General features: G+C 37.7%; 1 protein-coding gene across 3 annotated transcripts in view; it reads left to right on the top strand.

The window, feature by feature from the left end:
- Positions 1 to 22,850, top strand: part of GRM8 (glutamate metabotropic receptor 8) — a 354,856-nt gene that overhangs the window by 254,802 nt on the left and 77,204 nt on the right. For all 3 annotated transcript variants that reach the window (XM_075081215.1, XM_075081216.1, XM_075081217.1), the window contains exon 8: positions 21,389 to 21,525. In XM_075081215.1, the coding sequence (XP_074937316.1) occupies positions 21,389 to 21,525 (137 nt within the window). The remainder of the gene's footprint in view (positions 1 to 21,388; positions 21,526 to 22,850) is intronic.

Below are 22,850 nucleotides of genomic sequence, written 5' to 3'. Positions count from 1 at the left end.
GTGCATATCTATATGGATTCACTTTCCTTTTCTCTGCATTGAAACTGAAGTTCATCCTAGACTCAGTATAAAACTATGTGTCTTTCAAAGGTCCAGGCAAGTGTGTTTGTTCTTTCCCCAGCTATTGACATCACAAGAAAAAATCATTAGCTTATTTGGTAAGCCCTGGAAAGCACAGCCTAAGGAAAGTCAGTGTGTCCCTTATTACACCCACAGATAAAGTCCACAGGATGTCTTTGAAACTACTCAATAACCAGGATGTCTTTCTGTGTCTTTGTATGGCTACGCCTGCAGAATCCCTTTGCAAAGAGGAAATATGCGGTAAAATGTAACAAACCATAATTCTGAATTTTGAAGCCTGTCTAAGTAGGATTTATTTGATTGGCCTTTGAGTATTACACACATTTTTATGTGCTTATTTCTGCAATTTAGTATTAAATATGCTAATATTAAAACATGATATCAGAGATGATTTTGTTTGTATTTGAAAAACTATATCTGAAATTGATGATGTCTTGTGTTTGTGTATTTTGTTGATTATATTTTTTATGCATTTGATATTTCACTGCATATAAACCAGACACTAAAATACCAGATGCTTGGACTTGGAAAATCAGAGTCTTGTATTTGTCAATTAAGAATAAAATTACGAATTTATGGCTTTCTTAAGCTGAAACAGGATTTGTTTGAGCCACTTCTAATATCTTGCACAACATCAGGAGAGTAAAAATTGCTTCATTTCCTTTTAGTTCTTGCAGAAATAAGGTACATGTGACATACTTATTAGTATGAAGCGGGTTAATGTAATAGGTCATAACAAGCAGCTATAACAGTTCATTAATACATTACTTGGGTGCAGTTAAGAGGCCAGAAAAATGGAGTTTCATGCCTTTGAACACCAAAGGCATGTACTAATATTCTGATAAAATTTCACACAAAGTGCCTAGTGGTGCTAAAATTGGTAATAAATAAGAGGCTGAAGGTTTAGACGCTGTGTGTAGTTCAAGAAACCTTCCAAAGGTTATTCTGCTTCCCCCAAGGTTAGCTCAACATTTTACACTGTGGTTTGGTCTAGAAATCTAAAGAGTATGTGATTTGTTTGCTTATTTTCTGAGGTTTTCATCATTTCTGCTTTGTGAACAAAGCCTTACAATGAAATATCTTGCTGTGGCAGTTCTTCTTTCTTTTTTTTTTGTTTTTAATGCAGTGCATCCAGCCTTAACTCAGCATGACTTCTTTGTCTTTAAATGTATACAGCTTTATATTAATTTATGTTATCTTAATATAACACATTTATTAAAAATTCAGAAGTCTTTTAGATTTTCACTGAAAAAAATCTAGGAAAATTTTCAATAAAAGGCCACAAAAATATTTTCATTGAAAAAGATCTTTGGCTGATACTTTTCATAATAAAAATATTATTGTTTAGCTCTATTTTTAAGTTCTGGCATGAAGAGCAATTTGATAGATATTTTATTATCTTTAAAATTGTTACTATAAGGTTTTTTAAAAATATGTAAGAAATATTAGAAAAGGTGAACTTAGCAATAACATATCCTAAGTTCAAATCTGGTAACATTATTTATATCACGCTGTGAGACTCAGAGAGTTTACAGTTAAAATATATTATTTTCTTACCATGATATTAAACAATTCTGAAGAAGAGCCTTTAATTTTTTACATAAACAGGTCCATTCCATAACAATTTAAAAACAAAGGATGAAATTTGTCAGCAGAAGTACATGACAAAAATTCCTTAGCTGTCAGTGAAGTTTTTGACCTAGAAGAAAGAAACAGTCTATACGCACACTGGGGGAATATTTAGATAAGCAGAATGTGATTAATTATATAGCACTTGGAGTCTAATACATGCAACATATCACAGGTGAGATGCATTGCTGCAGGTGGTAAAGAATGTGTTTTCATATATTACCATGCATCACTGATTAGATTTAGGTCACTGTATTAGGAAATGACTTGGATAGTGTGATGCTCTCTCTGTGGTGCTTTGAATCATTATCCTGCTCTTCTAGGTGTTTTTCATTACTTCACATTCTCAATCCTGGAACAGATTTTGTACAGGTGGATGTCAGCTCCCATGCATAGCTTGAGTGGAGCAAATCTGGCTCTTCTTTTATAGAACTTATTGTAGCTGTAGGGAGCCTGTATAAAAATCCTGAAGCCTTTTTAGTATGTTGGATTGTATCTGTAAAGAAAATCTTCTCAATGACCTGGCAAATAAAAGCGTCTTTTTGCAAAATACAGAAGAGGGTTTTTGAGTTTGTTTTTGTTTTTAACTTTGCTTTAATAGTATAACACCTGGACAGAAGTTGTAAATATGATACTGTGAACAAACTGTTTTGTGGATAGGTTTTTGAAAAGGTCATGAGTGAGCTGTCAGAAATTATTAGCTTTGCTTTGCTCAAAGAAATACTCCTCATTCATTCCTCAGTGAAACAGTGAAACCATGAACAGTGAAACAATGAAACAGTTCTTCATTCGTTTAAATCAGTTTAGGTACATGAATTTCAGGAGGATGTTTCTCATTTAAACCAGCTCATGATTTTGGTGATTACCTATATTTACACCTGTAGTTATTAAAGAATTATGAAGCTGAACTCTACCCTGTGACGTGATTTTGTTCTTCTGATAGAGAGCCACCCTAAAGAAAAAAGCAAGAAGAAATTAAAGCAGAACATAAAAGGAATGGAATGATTAGAATAGGGTTTTATAAACTTGAGATACAAAAAGTCACAGTGAGAAAGTGAAAAAAGAGCAACAGAAAGCAAAATGTGAAATATCACCTTGTAGGTATGAGGGACAATCTTGCATAACCATCAGGTGAGACTACTCCAGCTGAACCTTGGCAAGTGAATGCATATACTCTGATTGCAGGAAGAGAGGTGAAAATTCTCAGTCTGGCACCTGTACACCTGGAGAATTCACAATGATTGCAAGAAAACCTGTAAACCCTGTAGAATTGCATATAATGTTTTAAAGTGCAGGTGAGAATGCACCACGAGCTTTAGAATTTTGTTGTATACAAACTGGCAGATAGTTGGAGGTAAGTAGCAATATCTGTGATATTATCAGTTACAGGAGCAGAGAGACTAACTATCTGGTTAATTTGTATGGCATGCACAGAATTCCCTTCCCTATTGGCACCGGGTACCAGTGTTTGTTTATTTACTGGGAGCAACTATGATCATGGTACCGTAGCCAAAGATCTCACTGGATGACTAATTTTTGCCTTCGAGCTGTATTGCAAAAATTTGACAGAGTCAGAAGGGGCCCAACTACTTTAAAGTCTTTCAGGTAACCAAACAGGAAATTTTAGCAGGCTCAGAGTCAGGGGTGGTAAGGATGCTGTGAAAGTAACAGTGCTGGGAGCAAGCCACAGAAGGAAAGTGAACAGCCTGTCTTATTCTGCTATGCTGTACATTCTGTATACTACCTGTTGAATATCAAAGCATGACAGTGCAGAGCTATGACTAACCAAACAACATTTTACATAGAAAGTTTAATCCTTGCTAAGGCTGGATATACAATTTGCAAATAAGACAAGTAATCTCTTTGATATGCAAGTGAAAAGGCAGTCATGAACAATTAGCAAGGGGTCATGTGCGGCTCTGCTGAGGTTAATTCCTGTCCTGAAGAGGCCTGTCAGGGCTCCTGGACATCCTCGTATAGACAACTTTTCAAAGGTATCCTTTTTAGGGGTCAAATCTACCTGCCTTTCCAACCTAGGTTCAGGTACTTGTTTTGAAGAGTTGGGGAAATAGTGAAGAGACTGCATATTTGACTTTTTTGGAAAAAAACCCCATATATATATATATATATACACACACACACATATGTGTGTGTATATATACGCACTCTTTTATTTCCTTTGGCCTCTCTTCTACAATTAATTCCTTTAATGAGAGATAATGATGGGCTTTGACGTATATTTTCATCCAGGGATTTGAGAGTAGAAAAGAAGCCAGCAGTTTTTATAACAGCATGGATTATTATTATGTGATGTTTTCAATCAGATCAGCCAGGCTAGAACTGGTTGAAACTGTTTTACTAGACCTGTTTCTTCTTAAACAAATGCAAGTGTCAGCGACACACCTTTAGAGTGAAATTTCTGCAGATACTGAGAGACATAGTTCCAAGTAATGAGCTACGGAGCCATAGCAGGTCAGATGATACACAGTGCATGGTGGAGGTCCTGGCTTGCACTCTCAGGCTTCATAAGGTGGAAAAGAAGTTGTGTAGGTGGTTGGTAAAAAAAGGAAAGAGTAAAAAGGCACTAAAGATGTATCACAGGCTAAACAGAGGAAGGCTGTGATTAGGAGATGTTTTAGTTCACCGTGACAGCTTCAGGCACCAAAACTACACCAGTGCTGCAAGATGGGGCTTGCTGAACCTGATCCAGCATGGCACTAACAAAGCTGTGTTTGTTGTGGTGGTTAATGTACAATGCACTCTACTATGTGGGTGTGCTGAGTTCTTGGAAGCAGCTCAGGGGATACCTTCCTACAGTCTTTCCTGCCTGGATGTGTTGGGAGAATCAGCTATAAGTATGACCTAAGACTTCCTTGGGCTGTAGAAATAGAAAAAAGGCCAGAAGAAAACAGGATTTTATGTACTTATTTGTTTAACTTACTAGGATTGCAACTACATGCCTCATATAATCAAGTTTATCCTTACAAGGAACAAATCTGAAAGGGCTCCAGATAACTGCAGTGGTAATATTAGTTTAAAAATCTGAAAAAAGCTTTGTAATATTTTCCTGAACAGGAAATCACCTGCTGTTTCTCTTATTTTCTTGGGATTTTGATGAGTGATAAAGTGAATGTTCTAAAGGTATGTGGTATGGCTATGGAACGCAGCAGTATTGTATTTGACTGGGCTGAACTGATAGAGTTTTTACTGTAAGAGAAAGCAGCTGAAGTCTGACAGGCTGTGGTAACGGCACAGTATTCTTTCTCTGAGGTAGGAGTCTTCCTTGAAGCATTTTTTGTAACTCTCTGGCAGTTTCTGCAAGATCAGCATCTAGAATCTTGTCCTTGTAAGGGTTTGGGAGGGAATTAGTTTGTAAATCATCATTTTATGAAATTGGTCAATGTGATTAAAAGCCTCAAATACTGGTCATGTATACTGTTAGCTGAAGTTTACATAATGGGATCAACAAATCCTAAATCTTCAGCTTTTTGGACTGAACACTACCTATAGGTCCATGGATGCAAGTGACTGAAGCTTGTGTAAGTTGTAATAATTAGCACAGGCTGTGTCCCATTGCACTTGCTCAGATTATGGTAAGCAGAGATGCCCACTGTCATATTTTGGATTTATTGTCTTTTAAATCACACTAAAATTTGGACCAAAAAAACTCCACCTCTTTTTTGTAAGGGGATTTGGTCTGCTCTGAAGTCTGCAGAGGCAGATATTGATATTCACCCTTACAGGGCACAGAAGTCCAACTTTCTCACAGGGAAATAGCAAAAGGAAATGAGAATTTATACAAAACCTTTTCAAGTTTATGTCTGCCACATACATAGCGCCATAACAAAATAGTACATTTCCTCTAACCACCTGCAAGAATGATCAAATTTTTTTAAGCAGGAAGATCTACAGTTAGTAATTTAGATTTTTTATGTAGTCTTTGTAATGTTGCATGGTAGCAGTTAAATCTTCATATTGCATCATAGTTATCAGTGAAACCGCTAGATTTACTGACATATTTAAAAAAGCGAACTTGGACATGATGATAGGTAAGCAAACATGCTGTAAGCTATGCCTATTTTTAGAGATTTTGCAAGAGTTCAAATAACTGGGAAGACTTTGCTTACGTTAAATACCTGAGATAACATATGGATATATGATTTCCAATAACTGCATTGAATTTAGGTACTAAACTTTCCATTATGAATTATTTTTAAATTTGTACACTGATCTTAGATTTTGGACATCTGGGCATAACCAGATGAGTTTGATAACTCAATCAACACTTTCTCCAAGTCAGTCATAAAAGCTTATTTTCACACATGCTGAATAGTTCCAGGAGCAAGATGGTCTTATTTTTGTCTGTTTTGTTTTGGTTTGGTTTGATTTGGGGTTTGTTTTTTTGTTTGTTTGTTTGATTTTGTTTCATTGTTTTGTTTTGTGTTTGTGTGTGTCTTTTTTACTGCTGGGTTGAGCTCTCTTGCCAGGTATGCCTTTTGCCAGCTCAAGACGTATGATTTAATCTCTAGGCAATTCAACAGGTCCCTGCACTCCACGAGCTTCTGATAGGCCTACTGACATTTAAATCAGATAAAAAATGGCCTTTGTGATAAGCAGTTAATCAGGACCGTGTCATTACTATTCTGGAGTATGAGTTGAGAGAAGAATACTATCTGTTTTGGTTGCCAACTGTGAAAACAGTATCTTTTTTAGGATTTAAACCCAAGCCAGCATATTAAATGTTAAAAGCCTTGATAATTCTGACAAAACAAAAAAATGTGGATTTATGTTTTTACATGACTCTCATTGTACAGTGATAAACCACAAAGACATAGTTTAGAAGTTTTGAGCCAAAAACATTTATAAAAATCTATCTTTTTTTTTGCAAGTTTAAAAAATTATATCTTGTTTTCACAATACAAATCAGTTGCAAACCTGAGTTAAGTAACTAGTTAAACAGAGTTTATGTCTTCCTTATGATACTGTAGGAAGAAATCAGCATTGTTTGATGAACATCTTTTGGTCAATATGCATTTTAGTATGTAGGGAAGATAATGCCAAGATTTGAAGGATGTTTAATGTTAGCATCTTTCACTATATCACTTACTATAAGTAGTCCGATACCACGAGCTCAGATGTTTTGAGTCAGGCCCTCAGCGAAGCCTTTAAATTCTAAGATTAGAATTGCTCTTGGAGCAATTCTTTTGCACCATCTGTTTTTTGAATAGCAGTTTGGCTGCATATGAAAACTTTTCTCTGCAACCCTGAGGATTCAGAACTTTTTTAAGAAAGCTGAAAAGATTCTTGCATGTTTACATGAACCTAGTATCTGGGATCCAAAAAGTTGTTTTGTAAGATTAGCCATAAAATGTCTGTAGAAGTAAAAATGTTAGCAGTCACTATTTCTACTTGTATTTTTTGGAAAGTGAATTTATCATAGCAGTAGACAAGATTGAGATCTAGAGTCTCAAGTTTTACTGCATAAGCAATATGGCCTGTGTTATTCACTAATATTAATATAGAATTGTACCTGTAAAAATGTGTTAATGAAGTATACTCATCATCATTACACTCCTTGAATCGAGAGATTAGCCATTCAGAGCATATGTTGTTCCTCTCATACAGATTAAGCTGTTAAAAAAAATTGTGCTCATTTGTCTTCAGCAAAATAAATTGCTTCCCTGTATATCAACAGCTTCTAATATGCTCCATGTAAACAGGTGAATAATCTTTTACCCAAGAGTCAGTGAAAAAAAATTCAGTTATACTCTTTCACAACAACCATAAATGTAGAAAATTAGTATAGACATTGCTATATAAGTTTCTGAATAGTACTGAAAGATTCCGTGGACTGACCTCCTGGAAGGTCAGTATGATCTCTAAAGTAGGGTCTTTAAAAAGTTGGAAGCTTGGGAGGGAGTATCCAAGTTATTAAGTGACCTCGCTTCTAAATTTAAGTCAGTTCTTCAGTAAGGCTGTGACCCATAAATTGCTTGTAAAACATTGTAAATTGAAACTACTTCTTAAATGTTTTATAGATATAGCATTAATATTGTTTTATGTCTTTGGAGATTAATAGCTCTACAATTACCTGAAATAACCATGGTGACAGAGTAAATTTTCACTGGGCACTAGTAACTCACTACTGGTTGCTCTGATTACAAAGAAACCAGATAATAAAACCCCAGAAATTATTTCTTATCCTTTGACTTCAGTACATTAAATATTGCCACGCAGATTTGAAGGACTCAGGAATTTCAAGCATTTTTTTCCTTGCTGCAGCATATCAGACTTCTCAGTAACTGCTCTGTAGTCTGCCACCTCTTTTCAGCACAAGGTAATACTTTAATGAACAATATAGTATTTGTTGTGAATTGTATTAGACTGCTTTGCATCCTAGAAACATCAAACAGTAAGACATGATGTCATGGTTTAACCCCAGCTGGCAACTAAGGACTACAGAGCCACTCACTCACTCCCCCCGGGTGGGATGAGGGAGAGAATCAGAAGAGTAAAAGTGACAAGACTTGCGGATTGAGATGAAGACAGTTTAATAGGTAAAGCAAAAGCTGCACGTGAGCAAAGGAAAACAAGGAATTCATTTGCTCCTTCCCATGGGCAGGCAGGTGCTCAGCCATCTCCAGGAAAGCAGGGCTCCATCACACGTAACAGTTACTTGGGAAGACAAGTGCCATCACTCCAAACGTCCCCCCCTTCCCTCTTCCCCCAGCTGCACATGATGCCATACGGTGTGGGATATCCCTTTGGTCAGTTGGGGTCAGCTGTCCTGGCTGTGTCCCCTCCCAGCTTCCTGTGCACCAGCAGAGCATGGGGAGCTGAAAAGTCCTTGACTAGGGTAAACACTACTTAGCAACAACTGAAACATCTCCACATTATCACCACTGTTTTCAGCACAAATCCAGAACACAGCCCCATACTAGCTACTGTGAAGAAAATGAACTCTATCCCAGAAAAAACCAGGACACATGACAAAGTTATGAGGCTGAAATAACATTACTTTGGACACTTTGGAAAATCTAAAGCTGTGATTCAGACAGGGACGTCTCTGCATGATGCCTCTCTCCAAATATTTTATGATAATTGAAGCGTGACCTGAAGCTCTGTGTGTGTGTATGTGTGCATGGTTGTGTGAGTTAGTTCCTTTTTGGTCTAGACTCTACAAAAGAAATCTAGCTACAAAAAGAGTTATGGATATTTAACAGTTCCTCTTTGGAGCTGTCCCCTCTCTAAACATCAGTGTTTGAGCTCCAGCTGAAGCACTAGAAGGAAGGCCTTTTGTGATCCCTGTCAACTGGTAGAAATCAGTATTAGAAAATTCCCTGATATACTTTTAACCTGCTTAATGATCTTAATTATGACACAGCTTATTGCACTCAGGAAACAACAGGAAATAGCTTAGTGTCAGGTAAGACCTTGTTCAGCAAGGTGAATTAGCCTCATGAATGCCTGATAGTACATTGCTCATATTATGCTGCATGTGAAGGAAAATATTAAGTGGAGTTGGGTTAGACGAGAAGAAAATTGCATTTATGTTTCAGATGTCTTTTAACTAAATATTAATGGCTAATATCTGTGTCATAATGACATCCCAATGGGACAGAATTAAGGATGCAGATGTGCCTTGTTTGAGAAATCTTAAAATATCTGTGTGCTTTCAGAACATCCTCATAGTTCATGGCTTTTGGCTGTGGGTTTGTATGTTGGAGTGTTGGTTTTTTTTAATCAACTGCACTTTGTATAAGCCTTAGATGGGAAACTTTTTAGTTTCTTAATATTCTTTGTAATCCATTATTTTAACTATGATTATATGACAAAGTGTTTCTTTTTTGTTTGTTTTCTGGAAAAAGAATGAAGACTTAGATAAGAAATACCACAACCATTACATGTCAGTATGAACATGATGAATCACATTTTGGTATCTGAGAACTGTGAACATGGGCTAGATTAGCTAAGGGAGTGACTGTTACCCTTCCCCTCTTATTCCAAACTTTTTATTTAAAAATATTATGGTGAAAAAGAAGCTGATGACAGAAGCTGTTCCAAAGACCAGCCACCAAGTTCAGTACAGTTAGCGATCTTAGGGCAGAGTAACTCAGTGTAAAGCCCTACTTTGCTAAACACAGGTGTTCACCTCTCAGGTGGAGATGAGAAGATCCTGGAGACAGAGGAGCAGAACTACAAATAGAAGCTCTGCTGGAGCTGGGACAGAATATGCAGGGTAGAAACAATGCTGCAAGCATATCTGTGTGAAGAACTGAGCAGAGGTGCTTATTCCAGAGGGAATAAGCTGATTACCAAAGCAGAAAAGGAGGCGCCTTATAAAACCAGAATGTCACACAAAACCTTAGCCAGAACTTTTTGAAAAATTCAGATAATAAAGAGGGAGAGAAAGGAATATTTATACTTGTATCTATTTGAACATGACCGCTCTAGTAGAATGATGTATGAACATCAATCCAGGACGGGAATATGGGTTATTTTCCCCTATAATTCAGTGTCCTAGGTAGGACCTACCTAGATAGGACTTGCTGAACATGGCAGGTGACCCCAGTGGAAGTATGGGACATCTATTGTGTGGTTGTGTTGCTGGGGACTGGAGGTGATTGTGATTCTGTAGAGAAATGCACATTTACTTGGAATGTATTCATTTTGGCAATACTGAAACAAATGAGTTGCAGTTGTGTGTTAGAGATTCCTCACACTTTCACTCCCACTTACTTCCTAGCATATGTGTAAGATAGAGAACTACCTTATTTTCTTTTTTTTTCTTGTGGAAAATCATAACCATGAACTCTTCTCAGAAGGATTACAAGAAATGTGCTTGCTATGACTGGTTCTGAAAAATATATTTAAAAAGAAAAAAATACCCAACAACAACACTTTTAAAAAATATAAACATATACCTGATAACACTGAAATTAACATTTTCCACCCAAGAACATTTGATACTCTCCAGTCTATAATATCATGCAAACAAAACTTTATGCATTTATTTACATATTTGTATTATATTTGTATAGTTATTACTCCCAAAAGCCAAAAGGCCTGGTGGGTGATGTGGTGGTCAGAGGCTGTCTTGGGCAGAGCAACCATGACTGACAGAGTTTTCAGTTCTTGGAGAAGTAAGGAAGAGGGTCAGCAAAACCAGTACCCTGGACTTCAGAAGGGCAGACTTTGGATTGTTAAGGAGTCTGGTTAACAGAGTCCCTTGGGAAGCAGTCCTGAAGGGCAAAGGAGTCCAGGAAGGCTGGATGTTATTAAAGAAGGAAGTCTCAAAGGTGCAGGAGCAGGCTGTCCCCATGTGCCGTAAGTCGAGCAGGCGGGGGAGAAGACTGGCTCGGCTGAATAGGGAGTTTGGCTGGAACTCAAGAGAAAAAGGAGCGCTTACCGCCTTGGGAAGAAGGGGCAGGTGACTCAGGAGGACTACAAGGATGTTGTGAGGTTATGCAGGGAAAAGATTAGAAAGGCAAAGGCCCAGCTGGAACTTAAACTGGCCACCACCATTAAAGATAACAAAAACATGTTTTTATAAATACATCAGTGACAAAAGGAGGGCCAGGGAGAATCTCCCTCCTTTGTTGGATGTGGAAGGTAACCTTGCCAGGAAAGATGATGAGAAGGCTGAGGTACTTAATGCTTTTTTTGCCTCAGTCTTTAATAGTCAGACTGGTCATCCTCGGGGTTGTCAGGCCTCTGTGCTGGGAGATGGAGATAGTATGCAGAATGAAGTCCCACTTGTTGAAGAGGTGGCAGTCACTGACCTGCTCCTTCACTTCGATGTTCACAAGTCCATGGGGTTGGTTGGGATCCACCCGAGGATACTGAGGGAGCTGGCAGAGGAGCTCGCCGAGCAACTGTCCATCATTTATCAGCAGTCCTGGTCAACCAGGGAGGTCCCAGATGACTGGAAACTAGAGAATGTGACGCCACTCTACAAGAAAGGTTGGAAGGAGGATCCAGGGAGCTACAGGCTTCTCAGCCTGACCATGGTGCTGGGAAAGGTCATGGAACAGATTACCTTGAATACCATTATGCAGCACATGCAGCACACCCAGGGGATCGAGCTCAGCCAGCATGGGTTTATGAAAGGGAGGTCCTACCTCACTAACCTGGTCTCCTTCTATGATAAGGTGACCTGCTTAGCAGATGAGGGAAAGGCTGTAGACATTGTCTACTTGGACTTTAGTAAGGCCTTTGACACTGCCTCCCACAGCATTCTCCTGGAGAAGCTGGCTGCTCACAGCTTGGACAAGTGCACTCTGCACTGGGTTAAAAACTGGCTGGATGGCCGAGCCCAGAGAGTGGTGGTGAATGGAGTCAAATCCAGTTGGTGGCCAGTCACGAGCGGGGTTCCCCAGGGCTCAGTGTTGGGGCCAGTCCTGTTCAATAGCTTCATTGATGATCTGAGTGAGGGGGTTGAGTGCACCCTCAGTAAGTTTGCAGAGGGCACCAGGCTGAGTGGAAGTGTCGATCTGCTGGAGGGCAGGAAGGCCTTACAGAGGGACCTGGACAGGCTGGATTGATGGGTGGGAGCCAACAGTGTGAGATTCAACAAGGCCAACTGCCGGGTCCTGCACTTGGGTCACAACAACCCCATGCAACGGTACAGTCTTGGGGAGGAGTGGCTGGAGAGCTGCCTGGAGGAGAAGGACCTGGGAGTGTTGGTTGACAGCCGCCTGAACATGAACCAGCAGTGTGCCCAGGTGGCCAAGCAGGCCAATGGCATCCTGGCTTGTATCAGGAATAGTGTGGCCAGCAGGAGCAGGGAGGTGATCGTGCCCCTGTCCTCGGCACTGGTGAGGCCGCACCTCGAGTACTGTGTTCAGGTTTGGGACCCTCACTACAAGAAGGACATCGAGGTGCTGGAACGTGTCCAAAGAAGGGCAACAAAGCTGGTGAAGGGTCTAGAAAACAAGTCTCATGAGGAGCAGCTGAGGGAGCTAGGGTTGTTTAGCCTGAAGAAGAGGAGGCTGAGGGGAGACCATATTGCTCTCTACAACCACCTGAAAGGAGGTTGTAGCAAGGCAGGGGTCGGTCTCTTCTTCCTAGTAACAAGCGATAGGACGAGAGGAAATGACCTTAAGCTGTGCCAGGGGAAGTTTAGGTTGGCTATTAGGAAAAACTTCTTCACCGTTGTCAGGCATTGGAACAGGCTGCCCAGGGAGGTGGTGGAGTGTCCATCCCTGGAAGTATTTAAAAGAAGGGTAGATGTGGTGCTTGAGGATATGGTTTAGTGGTGGACTTGACAGTGATAGGTTAGCGGTTGGACTTGATGATCTTAAGGGTCTTTTCCAACCTTAACAATTCTATGATTCTATGATCATCCTCTTATAACTTCCACTTCCAGTACAAGCTGTTGGCACTTATTAGATAATGTCATAACACCTTGCTACTATTTTAGTATGTTATTAGAGTAATATTTATATTGCAGTTCAATTTTATATTATGTGTCGTATTTAAAGTGAATGAGTTATTTGTCCCCACTGCATACAATGTCTGTTCTCAGAGCCTGTTACCTTTTTTTGACTTACTTGGTTCTTCAGCTGCAGAACTGAACCAATTGTCTCTGGCACACCACGTATGCCATAGATTTTTAGACTAAACCTGTCTCTATGGATTTTCTGAACACAGAATAGAAATAGTCTGGATTCTTTCAAGTATATGGGTAGTGCTGAGTTTTTTGGCTACATGTAGGGAATGGCAAGCTCTTTCACTTTGTCTCCTCTCTTCCCCCCAAATCCTCCTCCTTATCTACTGTGATGTGGTTGTGTGGATGGAGCTGTCCCTTTTCCAGAGGTGGAAAGAACTAATCTAAGGTGGCAGGGGAGTCCAAAGGGGATCATTTTCTGTTCCTCACTTGTGCCTACCCTATCAGAACCTCCTTCAGACTTCTTTCCTGGGACTGATGGATGTCACAGTCAATGACACAGCGCTAATGCCTGCTTTGCTTTAGCACCTATGGGTGAAGAAGCTCATCTACATCTCCTACCCTTCCCAGTTAGTCCTGAAGTAAGGAAAGTCACTCACATAGCATTGCCCCACCTCTGGGAGGAGAGGTGAAAGTAAAGGCATAGCCTTGCTGTGCAGAGAAGGGGGTCAGCCCAGGCTGGGAAATATAAAACTGCCTTCACAATACTGTGTCACTGTAACAGGACTGGTGTCTAGCAATTTTAATTTTTTATGTGGCAAAATATGAGTTTTAATCCATGATATGTTTGTATTATATATACTTATTGTCTGTTAATAGACTCAAGGTGCTATAAGAACACGACCTAGAGTTCTGTCCTTTTATATTCTGGAGTGAGTATTACTTGTTAGAGGATATGAACAAAAAATTTCACCAGTGTAGTAAGTTTTCTGAGAGTGGCCAATAGCAGATGCTTGGGGAGAGAATGTAGGGAACAAAGAAAATGAAGAAAAGAAAGAATTTTTCTAGTGTATTTTCTTGCAATTAGCTGAAGGACTGCATGAACCAGAGTTGCATCTAGATCACTGTTCTTAATAACCACTGATAGATATACTAATGAATGATGGGACAAATTACTTTTTAATATACCTATATTGTTGGCTGCAACAGCTCAGTCTCATCTTCAAATTTGGTTCATTTTAGGGAAATTTTTATGAGACATCATGTCGCTGTGCTTCTTGTGGCAAGAAGTTCTAATACATTCTGGAAGGAAAAATATACTACTTGTTATTTGTTATTTTAAATACCATGTGCTCATGATACCTGCCCTGACTGATGTTCTCATGCAGGGGTGGAATGAACTGTTCCTTGAACAGAAGTACACATTTCTAATTATTCACTGTGCTGAGGACCAAGACATTAAATAAATTATACCCATCTCTTTAGAACCACAGCTAAAGTTCTTGTCCATCAGCTTCAACAATATAAAGTTGTACTGCCTGACCTGGAATTTATTTGTATCAGTTTATTTTAATACCAAATTTTTTACTTTATGAGCCTTGTAGTGTGTGCCACCATAATTTATATCACATATGTCCTAAATCTGTATACAATTCATTTCCTGTAGCACTCACTGTTTCCTTTTGGTTCTATTTTGTTCATTCATACATGAACAGCCAGAATCTGCCCCGTGGTAAGTAAGATAAATTGCCTAAACATGGGCATCGAATGCCATTTCATATACCCCAGGGTATCCATCTGGCCTCCAGATGCTGCCTCAGAAGAGCACAGGTTCTCTGTCAGATGCATATTCTGCATATCTTGGTGGATATCTCCAGCGTTTTAGGATATTTAACACATTAGTAAGCACCTACGTTTACAGCAACCGGATGAAAACCTGTTCTATTGTTCCAATATTGAACTGAGACATTTAGGGTAAACATAAAGAGAGTAGTTTTCAGATTTTGAATAGGTGTAGGAAATAATTTGTTATTTTAGTAACCACATTGCTCATTGTTTGAAAATGTCCGCTGTATGGAGATTAGAGCAGATAATGGCTTCATTTATTACAAACTTTACATAGTTTGATACAGTGTGTATTCCTTCTCTGTCTGCCAGCCTAACATTCACAAATTAACTTTTGTTAGTTCTAATTAGTAAATTATAATTATCTGTTGCTTTTTTTTAAAATATTAAATGTTTCAACAGCTTGTATTCACTCTTTCAATAGATTCCATTTCAATGTTCTATTTCAGTTGTTTCATTGAAATACTTAACAGTGACAAATTTCTTGTTTTATGTTACAGACACATTCTTCCTCTCTGAGAACTCTGAGTACTGAAAGTTCAAAGGGTTACTCTCCCTCTTTCTACTTTACTGAGAACAATTTAATTCATGTACATCTCTGTAGTACATTTTTCCTTTTAACAGCTGATTAAAATGAAATGATAATTAAAAAACATCTGAACTCCCAACTGTAACAATTGAAACTAGTTGTATAAATTAATGAAATAAGGACTGATCCTATAAATCTGAGGAATCTTCCAGTAAAGCCAAATTCTAACAGATGGTGCATTCTGAAGTTTTTGATAAACAACAGTTAACTGTTTTGTAGCGTACAATAAAGTGCTTGACCTGTGTGTACCCAAGCATACCCTTGAATCTGTGCTGACTGCATTAGGATTCATAACAGAAGAAACAGCGTATGTGGAGCAGCTCATAGGATGAAGACTCAGCTTAAGTAATTTTCATTTCAGTTTGAAAAATGAAATTAATATCAAGCCACTGAAATCTGGTCAAATACCAGATGTGTATTTCGTATCAAGCTTTGTAATGGAATCAGCTCCAGTAGAGTTGGAATATTCTGTAAATGGCAGTTGTAAGGCTTATCAGCACAACCACGTTCCTATGCTTTTGTCAAGGCACTGAAGTAACAGGGCCTTGTAACAAGTAAATTTTTATTAAGGTTTTCATATAACAAAAAGCCAAATCTGTTGATTTAATTTAACTTTTTTTTTTCTTTTTAAATAAGGCTCACCACTATTCTTAATTTAGGATCTGTTACAGATTAAGCACTTTAATATGCAGTTGGCCACTACTACATCTGAACATGTGGTTTTCCAGTCTTTCCACTTCTTTTCCACTACCTGAGATATAAAGAGAACAACTTAACTGGAAGGCATCTGAGCAAGTCTGCTTTGTAACCTCACAGGGAACTAAGATTACAGTTTGCATTAGCAGGGATGTTTTAGATTCGTGTGATATGTAACTTGATAAAGTAGGCACATGCAGGATAAGGTAGTAGCTGAGCAGCACCTTAAGAATATCAAGGTGCATGCTAAAGGATTCCTTCAGAAGAATATGAATTTTCAAGTTCAGTGCACAAAGGATCTATAATAAAACAGTTGTTTATCAGAAAGTGTCCTCCTTGACATCAGTGTAAGGCATTAAAAATTTAAAAGGTTCCATTACATCCTTGTTTCTGAATTAAAAACCTCATGCTTTTTCTTCTCCTCTCACTAACATTTCTGGTTAATTTAAGCTGCATTTTGAAAGACTCATAAACAGCTGAGGTCACAGACACATTTCTTCGGTAACGTTTAGCTAATGTGCTAGTTTAACACCCGGAGTTGTTTAATGCTTCTGGCTGTAAACTGGAAGGAGGAGGGAGAATTTCTTTCAGTATCAGATTGTTACTTTATATCTGCAATGAGTAAATGTGTCCTTAGGCTTAATAAAATATCAGTTATTCATTTACACTGTGGGTATGGATTTCCTTTAACTGAATGGTAATAGAACTATTCTACAAAGCAACCTTCTATAGACTTTATAGAAGATTACTTATTTAGTCTGATTTTGGAGTGATTTGAAGCAGGATTTATTTATCAGCCACTCAGTGTTTCAAAAAATCAAAGGGATCTGGTTTGTAATAGATCAAAGACTCTGAAGCTTTTACATGATCACATAATACTTTCAGTACATATGGATGTTAAAAGGAAGTCCAGTAGTAGGCAAATAGTTAGGTTTATGACTTGAAAAACTCAGGACACCAGTTCAGGTGCACAACCCAGTATTTCTTTGTCTGTATTTTGAACATCTTTGGATGTAGCCACAGCTCTGCTATCAGGGCAGTGTAATTGCTTTGTGCTGTGGTGTCTTCAAAGGAGTATAAGAATGGATGGAGCTCTGTCTCCATGTGCCTCCCACTGTATCTCATCCCTTTTGTTCCTTTTGGTTAAGTAGTTCCCGTAAAGGGAAATGAACACCTTCTCTATGCGAACTCTGAGATTGAACTGCTAGACTTTCCTTTACAGACTGAGGACATTGAATGAGCTACATTTTCCTATTTTGTTTTACCTTTTAAACTGCAAAAGAATGTGATTTCAAAACAAAGCACTAAACCTTTTTAACAATGCTTCATTGTGAAACTTGAAAATTTCCTTCTACTTATCAGTCTACAGATATCAGAAAAAAAAAAGACTTTAAAAGTATTCTGGAATTGCTCAGCAAAGAGAGACCTCAGAAACAGATCTCAAAATAGGTTAGTAACGATGTTTATATATTAGAAAAAAAGAGGGCTGGCGCAAAGGAAAGATGAAGGACATGAAGGTTCACACCAGATTTTCCATGTTAACCAAGCTTATTATGTATTCTTGAAATTCCTACCATGTACTTCTGTTTTAGGCATTCAGAATGTATTAAAAAATTAGTTAAGATGGTGACAGATTGAATACAATTACCTGAGTCAATCATGGGTTAAAATTATATTTGGCAATATAACCACACAGAGAATAAAATGTGAAACAGTCCAAAGACACAGTTCCCTCACTGCACTTTAACTACCTTGTTAAATGGTTGCTGACAAATTATGAAAAAAAAAAAATTATGAAATCAATGAAATTATTTTAAAAAATATGGGCTACTTTATATTCTCTGAGGTGGTCTACACTAAAGTTACAAGGACATTTTTCCTAAGCAAAAGTAACATTTTCCTATGACGGTGCCCAATAAATGTGGTTCCTGGATAAGGACATCCAAGTTCATTCTCTAAGATAAATAACCTATCCAAGAACTATCCAGTGTGGTTTCCCAAAATCTTTTTATGTAAGCTGGAACTTATATAATCTTGGCTCACTACCTCAGGTCAGTGATGTATTCGGCATTTCTTTCTCTCCACAGTGTGTTGCATTTAGATTTAGCATCCAGTCCTCAATGACCATTAAGTGGAACAATTAAACACTCAGTGTCTTAAACTAGTACTAAGATGCAATTCCCTGTAATGGTAATGGTACAGTATAAGCATACGTGACACTACTGTACAGGATATCAAGTGCTCAATTTTGCATGTCTGGCTGTCAAAAAAAAAAGGCATTTGTACAACTCAGTGGCATACGTTAGATGTGCCTCCACCAGTGCTATTAGTTATGGTCAGCTACAGTGTTTCTCCACATGGTTTGATTATCTGATCTCTATACAGTCTTAATCAGCTTTTCCACAGAAGTAGTCACTTTCATTTTATAGACTATCCAACAAGGTACATTTTCTTAGAAAACCTTTTCTTTTTGAGGACTATCCGTTCTCAGGTGAACTGTTCATCTGGATCATCCATCAGGCTATACTTTTCTTCAGATGAGATGAACATTCTTTTAAGAATACTGGCTAAACAATAGTGATTTGTTTATCTTGAGGCCTCTATCTTTATTCTGTCCTTACAGTTTCAAGGCTTCTGCTACCATCTTGCATTCATAATTTTGGGATCCCTTGCTAAAATCCCCAGTTTTTCTTCAAATGCCTTTAAGCTTTGCTTTCCTGGTTGTGTAGCTAATGGTGTATTAGCACTATCCAGTCATGTATACCTCATTGTTTAGGTCCATTAAATGTTTCGTTCCACAAAGCAACAATAAAGGGAAGGTTATATATAAGTCATAAGACATAGATGAAAATAATGATCTAGTACTGCTTGCTCACAGTGTCTCCTAGATATGGCAGCACTGCTAGTAGATTATCAAATTTACTTTACATCAGGTACTGTGACAGTTATTGTACTTTCTAAAAATGTGTTATTCAACAGAGGGATAGTGTGTTCTTCCCATTGTTCAGAAGTCTGAATCTTCTGTAGCTAATTCCAAGTTTTAACAAGCTTAACTTTATTAGCTTGGCAAAGGTTGTTTTAATTTCAGCTATATGAGAAAGATCTTGTTGGACAAGTTGAGTGGCAGCTCAATTCAGCAGGATGCTTCATCCCTGGTGACTGAGGTGCACCGCATGAGATGCTGTTACACTCTAGCTGAGAACACCACTATATCAAAGAGAAAGATGGTTCTGGCCTGTACTATACTCTGTCTCTTTGTACATGATATTTCTAAAAACAGCAATAGATTATAAACTCATGCTCTTATTGCTGAACATAAGAGTGTCTGAAGTTCCCATTGGTCTTAAGGGATACAAAGGGCATTTTCTATCTGTTGGTAAAATATATCTCTTCTTTCCATGAGCTCTTTAAATGGTGTTGAGTGGAAAGATGAATTCCATCATTACTTGACAGTGATATTTTGAAGGTTACCTCCATACCTCCATACCAACAACGGTCAAGTATGTGTTTATTGGGTGAAAAAAATTTATTGCCTCAACCTGCTATTTGAGCAGTGAAGAATAATTTCATTGCTTGGAAAATTGTAGACTGGCATTTTTCTTGCCCTCCATTTTGTCAAAGAAATTGGGAGCAAAGCAGAAAGCGCTTTCCAAAATTTTATGTTGAGTCTCTTGTATCTTCATGGCGTTTAAGTCTTTATCACAAATAATTTTTTGATACTCTTCTTCCATGGTTGCTCACATCTAAATTTTGCAGCCAGAGTTTTGCTGGCAGAACTGTGAAATTGGCACAGTAGTTAATGTGCCACTTGTCACTCTGAAAGCACTGTTTATTTCACTGGATTTCAGTTTTGTATGAAAGCTGCTATACAAAACAAGAGAACAAAAAACTTTATGGGAGACAGACAGACTTAGAAGAAGAAGTATTTATGCTGAAATTATGGGGTATGTAGATTGCTGTCCCCGCTTCTACTAGCTAGCTTCTGCTTGCTATAAACCCAGAATTTCAAGTGGTTTTTGGCATTCTCTGGAAACCACTCACAGTGGACTTAGTGCTGTAGGTGCTACATGAGCAAGTCTTATACTGTAGGAATTTACTGTGAACTGGATATTCACCTTTTCTTGGTTGTTCATATGGAGAAAAGTTAAAACATTGGGGGGTGGGTTTTGTGGTGATTTGCTTTGTTTCCCCAGTAATGACAGATTTCATTCTCCAGTCACTGAAATAGAACTTTAACATACTTGAATTTGCCTTTAGTGGACCTCAACTATAAATACGATTCACCTAAACTTATGAATTTGGGGGGTGGGTGAAAATGAGATTCTTTGTGTAGTTTTTGAAAAGTTTCTGTAGCAGTGTAAATCCTTGATGTCACCTTGGGGAATTCATCAAAATATGTTCTCATTTGGCTGGCCTAGTTGCCAAGGTAGACATGTAGTTTTCAATCTTTGAACATTTTGTTGATCGAAGTAAGAACAGAGTGTTGATTTATAACTGTTGACAGCTTCAGCAATGGCCCTTTCTGTCAGGCAGTGTCATGTATAGAGGAGAGAGCAACAAGCACAGCTGCTATCCTTAATTTATTTTGATAAAACACTTTTACACAGGTGGTCAGTGCTAGAAACTGATCACATTAACTGTGACCAGAATTAGACATCTACATCTCAAGGTCTTTTATGAGCATTGGATCCTAAGTTGATGATATTCATTTTATTTTTATACATAACAGGGAAATTCTTTATGAAGTTCATCACAAGATTGCTATTTTTTGCTTACTGCACTGTATTCACATCCTAAAGTGAAACTGTACCCTTCTGCAAGTCAAAAGGAGTTTCTTCACTTCTGTTTTATTTCAGAATTTCCTGATATTCTGTAATACACACACAAAAAAACCTAACCAACCAACAAACCAACAAAAAACAATAGCAAAAGATTAGCTTTTCAAATTGTTTTCATTAACCATAGATAGGGTAGATTTTGTGATGATGATGATAATAACACACGTTTTCTCTTTGTGGGGTTTTTGGATTTATTACCATATTAGCCTTGCATTACAAAGAACCTACTCAATCTCTATTTAGTACTTTTCCTCCAAAATATATTTTCTGGAAAATTGCTCTAAAGTTGTTTATCCTAACTGTTTTTTAATTTTTTTTCAGGGAGTGCTGGAACACCTGTTATCTTCAATGAAAATGGAGATGCTCCTGGACGCTATGATATTTTTCAGTATCAAATCACCAACAAGAGTACAGAATACAAAGTAATTGGTCAGTGGACTAACCAACTTCATCTAAATGTAAGTACTGGACTGATTATAATGCTGATATTGGAGAATACTCATTTGAGTACTATATTATTTTGAAACACTTAAAAAATGTTGGTGATTTCTTCTCTGTCAATTGGCAGAAGAAAGCTCTTCCATTCTCTTCTTGAGAAGACAGTAAAAGATAACACAATAACCTGAGCCAAATTTTTTGTATTTTAAAGTTGGGTTGTGTATTTACCCGCTCCTTTAAATGATATTTTAGAGTCATTAAATATCTGATATTCCTTAGACTGATTATGAAGTTAGGCAGGGAAATACTAACTCATCCTTCAAAAGAGGGTGTCAGACAAAATGATGGGTACATATATATTGCCCAGGTATTTCAAACAATATAAAGGGATGGAAATGTATTCAGAAACAGGGAAGTTTGCACTTTAACCACTTTTGATTTAGTTGATACACTGGGATGATGAACTACTGCAGTAAAAATATTTCTTGAATATAAAGGGAGAATTTGGAGTTTTTCTATATAGTTAACTAGGATTAATATAGTCCCTTATTACATAATAGAAGAAACAAAGACACAGCAAATTACTCATCCTTAGGAGGTGTTTCTAATTGCTTTGTTAATATGTTCTGCAAGTTTTGTGGTAGTTAAGCCCCAGCTGTGTATGGAATAATATTTTTTCTGAAAATCACCATCCCAATAAGATTCAGATAATATAATATGCAATATTTGTATGACAGCTAAGCATCAAGCCGCAGCTGTAACTTAAGAAGCACTTCTTTCTGTCGGAAGATGGCTTCATGGGAGGAGAGTCACAGTCATGAGAAAAGCAAAATGAAGTTAACCTTTTTCCTTGTTAGCTGTGCAATATTTACAGGGTTTACTTGAGGTATGTTAGCCATTTTGGTAGCTCTGCAAATGTGAAATATCAAATGTTGTTTTGCTAAGGGTTCATGAGAAGGACAGCAGTGTGAATTAATGACTAGATTCAAGAAAGGGAGTTTATTCAATGACTTTATTCAAATCACAAAAAGCAGGTTTCAAACACCTCTGGTTTTCCATGTGAGAGGTTCTTGAAGTAGAGTAACAAAGACAGTGTAGTAAATATTTACAGATAATTCTCCTGTTGAGACTACTTTACAATAATTATCTGAGTGCTACCCAGAGTAATACATATGAAGGTTCCACATTTTCAGCCACAGCTGTTAAATCACTTTACCATATCTACCATTTAATTTCTATAACTACTTGGCAGGGACTCATTTATTTAATTATTCTGCACAAATAGTAAAAACCCTACCAAAAGAAACCGTGTGTAGCAGATTGTGTGTCAGTGTTGTCTCCCTCC

This window comes from Phalacrocorax aristotelis, chromosome 1 (assembly GCF_949628215.1).
Source record: "Phalacrocorax aristotelis chromosome 1, bGulAri2.1, whole genome shotgun sequence".
In the NCBI taxonomy this organism is placed as follows: Eukaryota; Metazoa; Chordata; class Aves; order Suliformes; family Phalacrocoracidae; genus Phalacrocorax; species Phalacrocorax aristotelis.
This window is presented reverse-complemented; position numbering and strand designations above follow the sequence as displayed.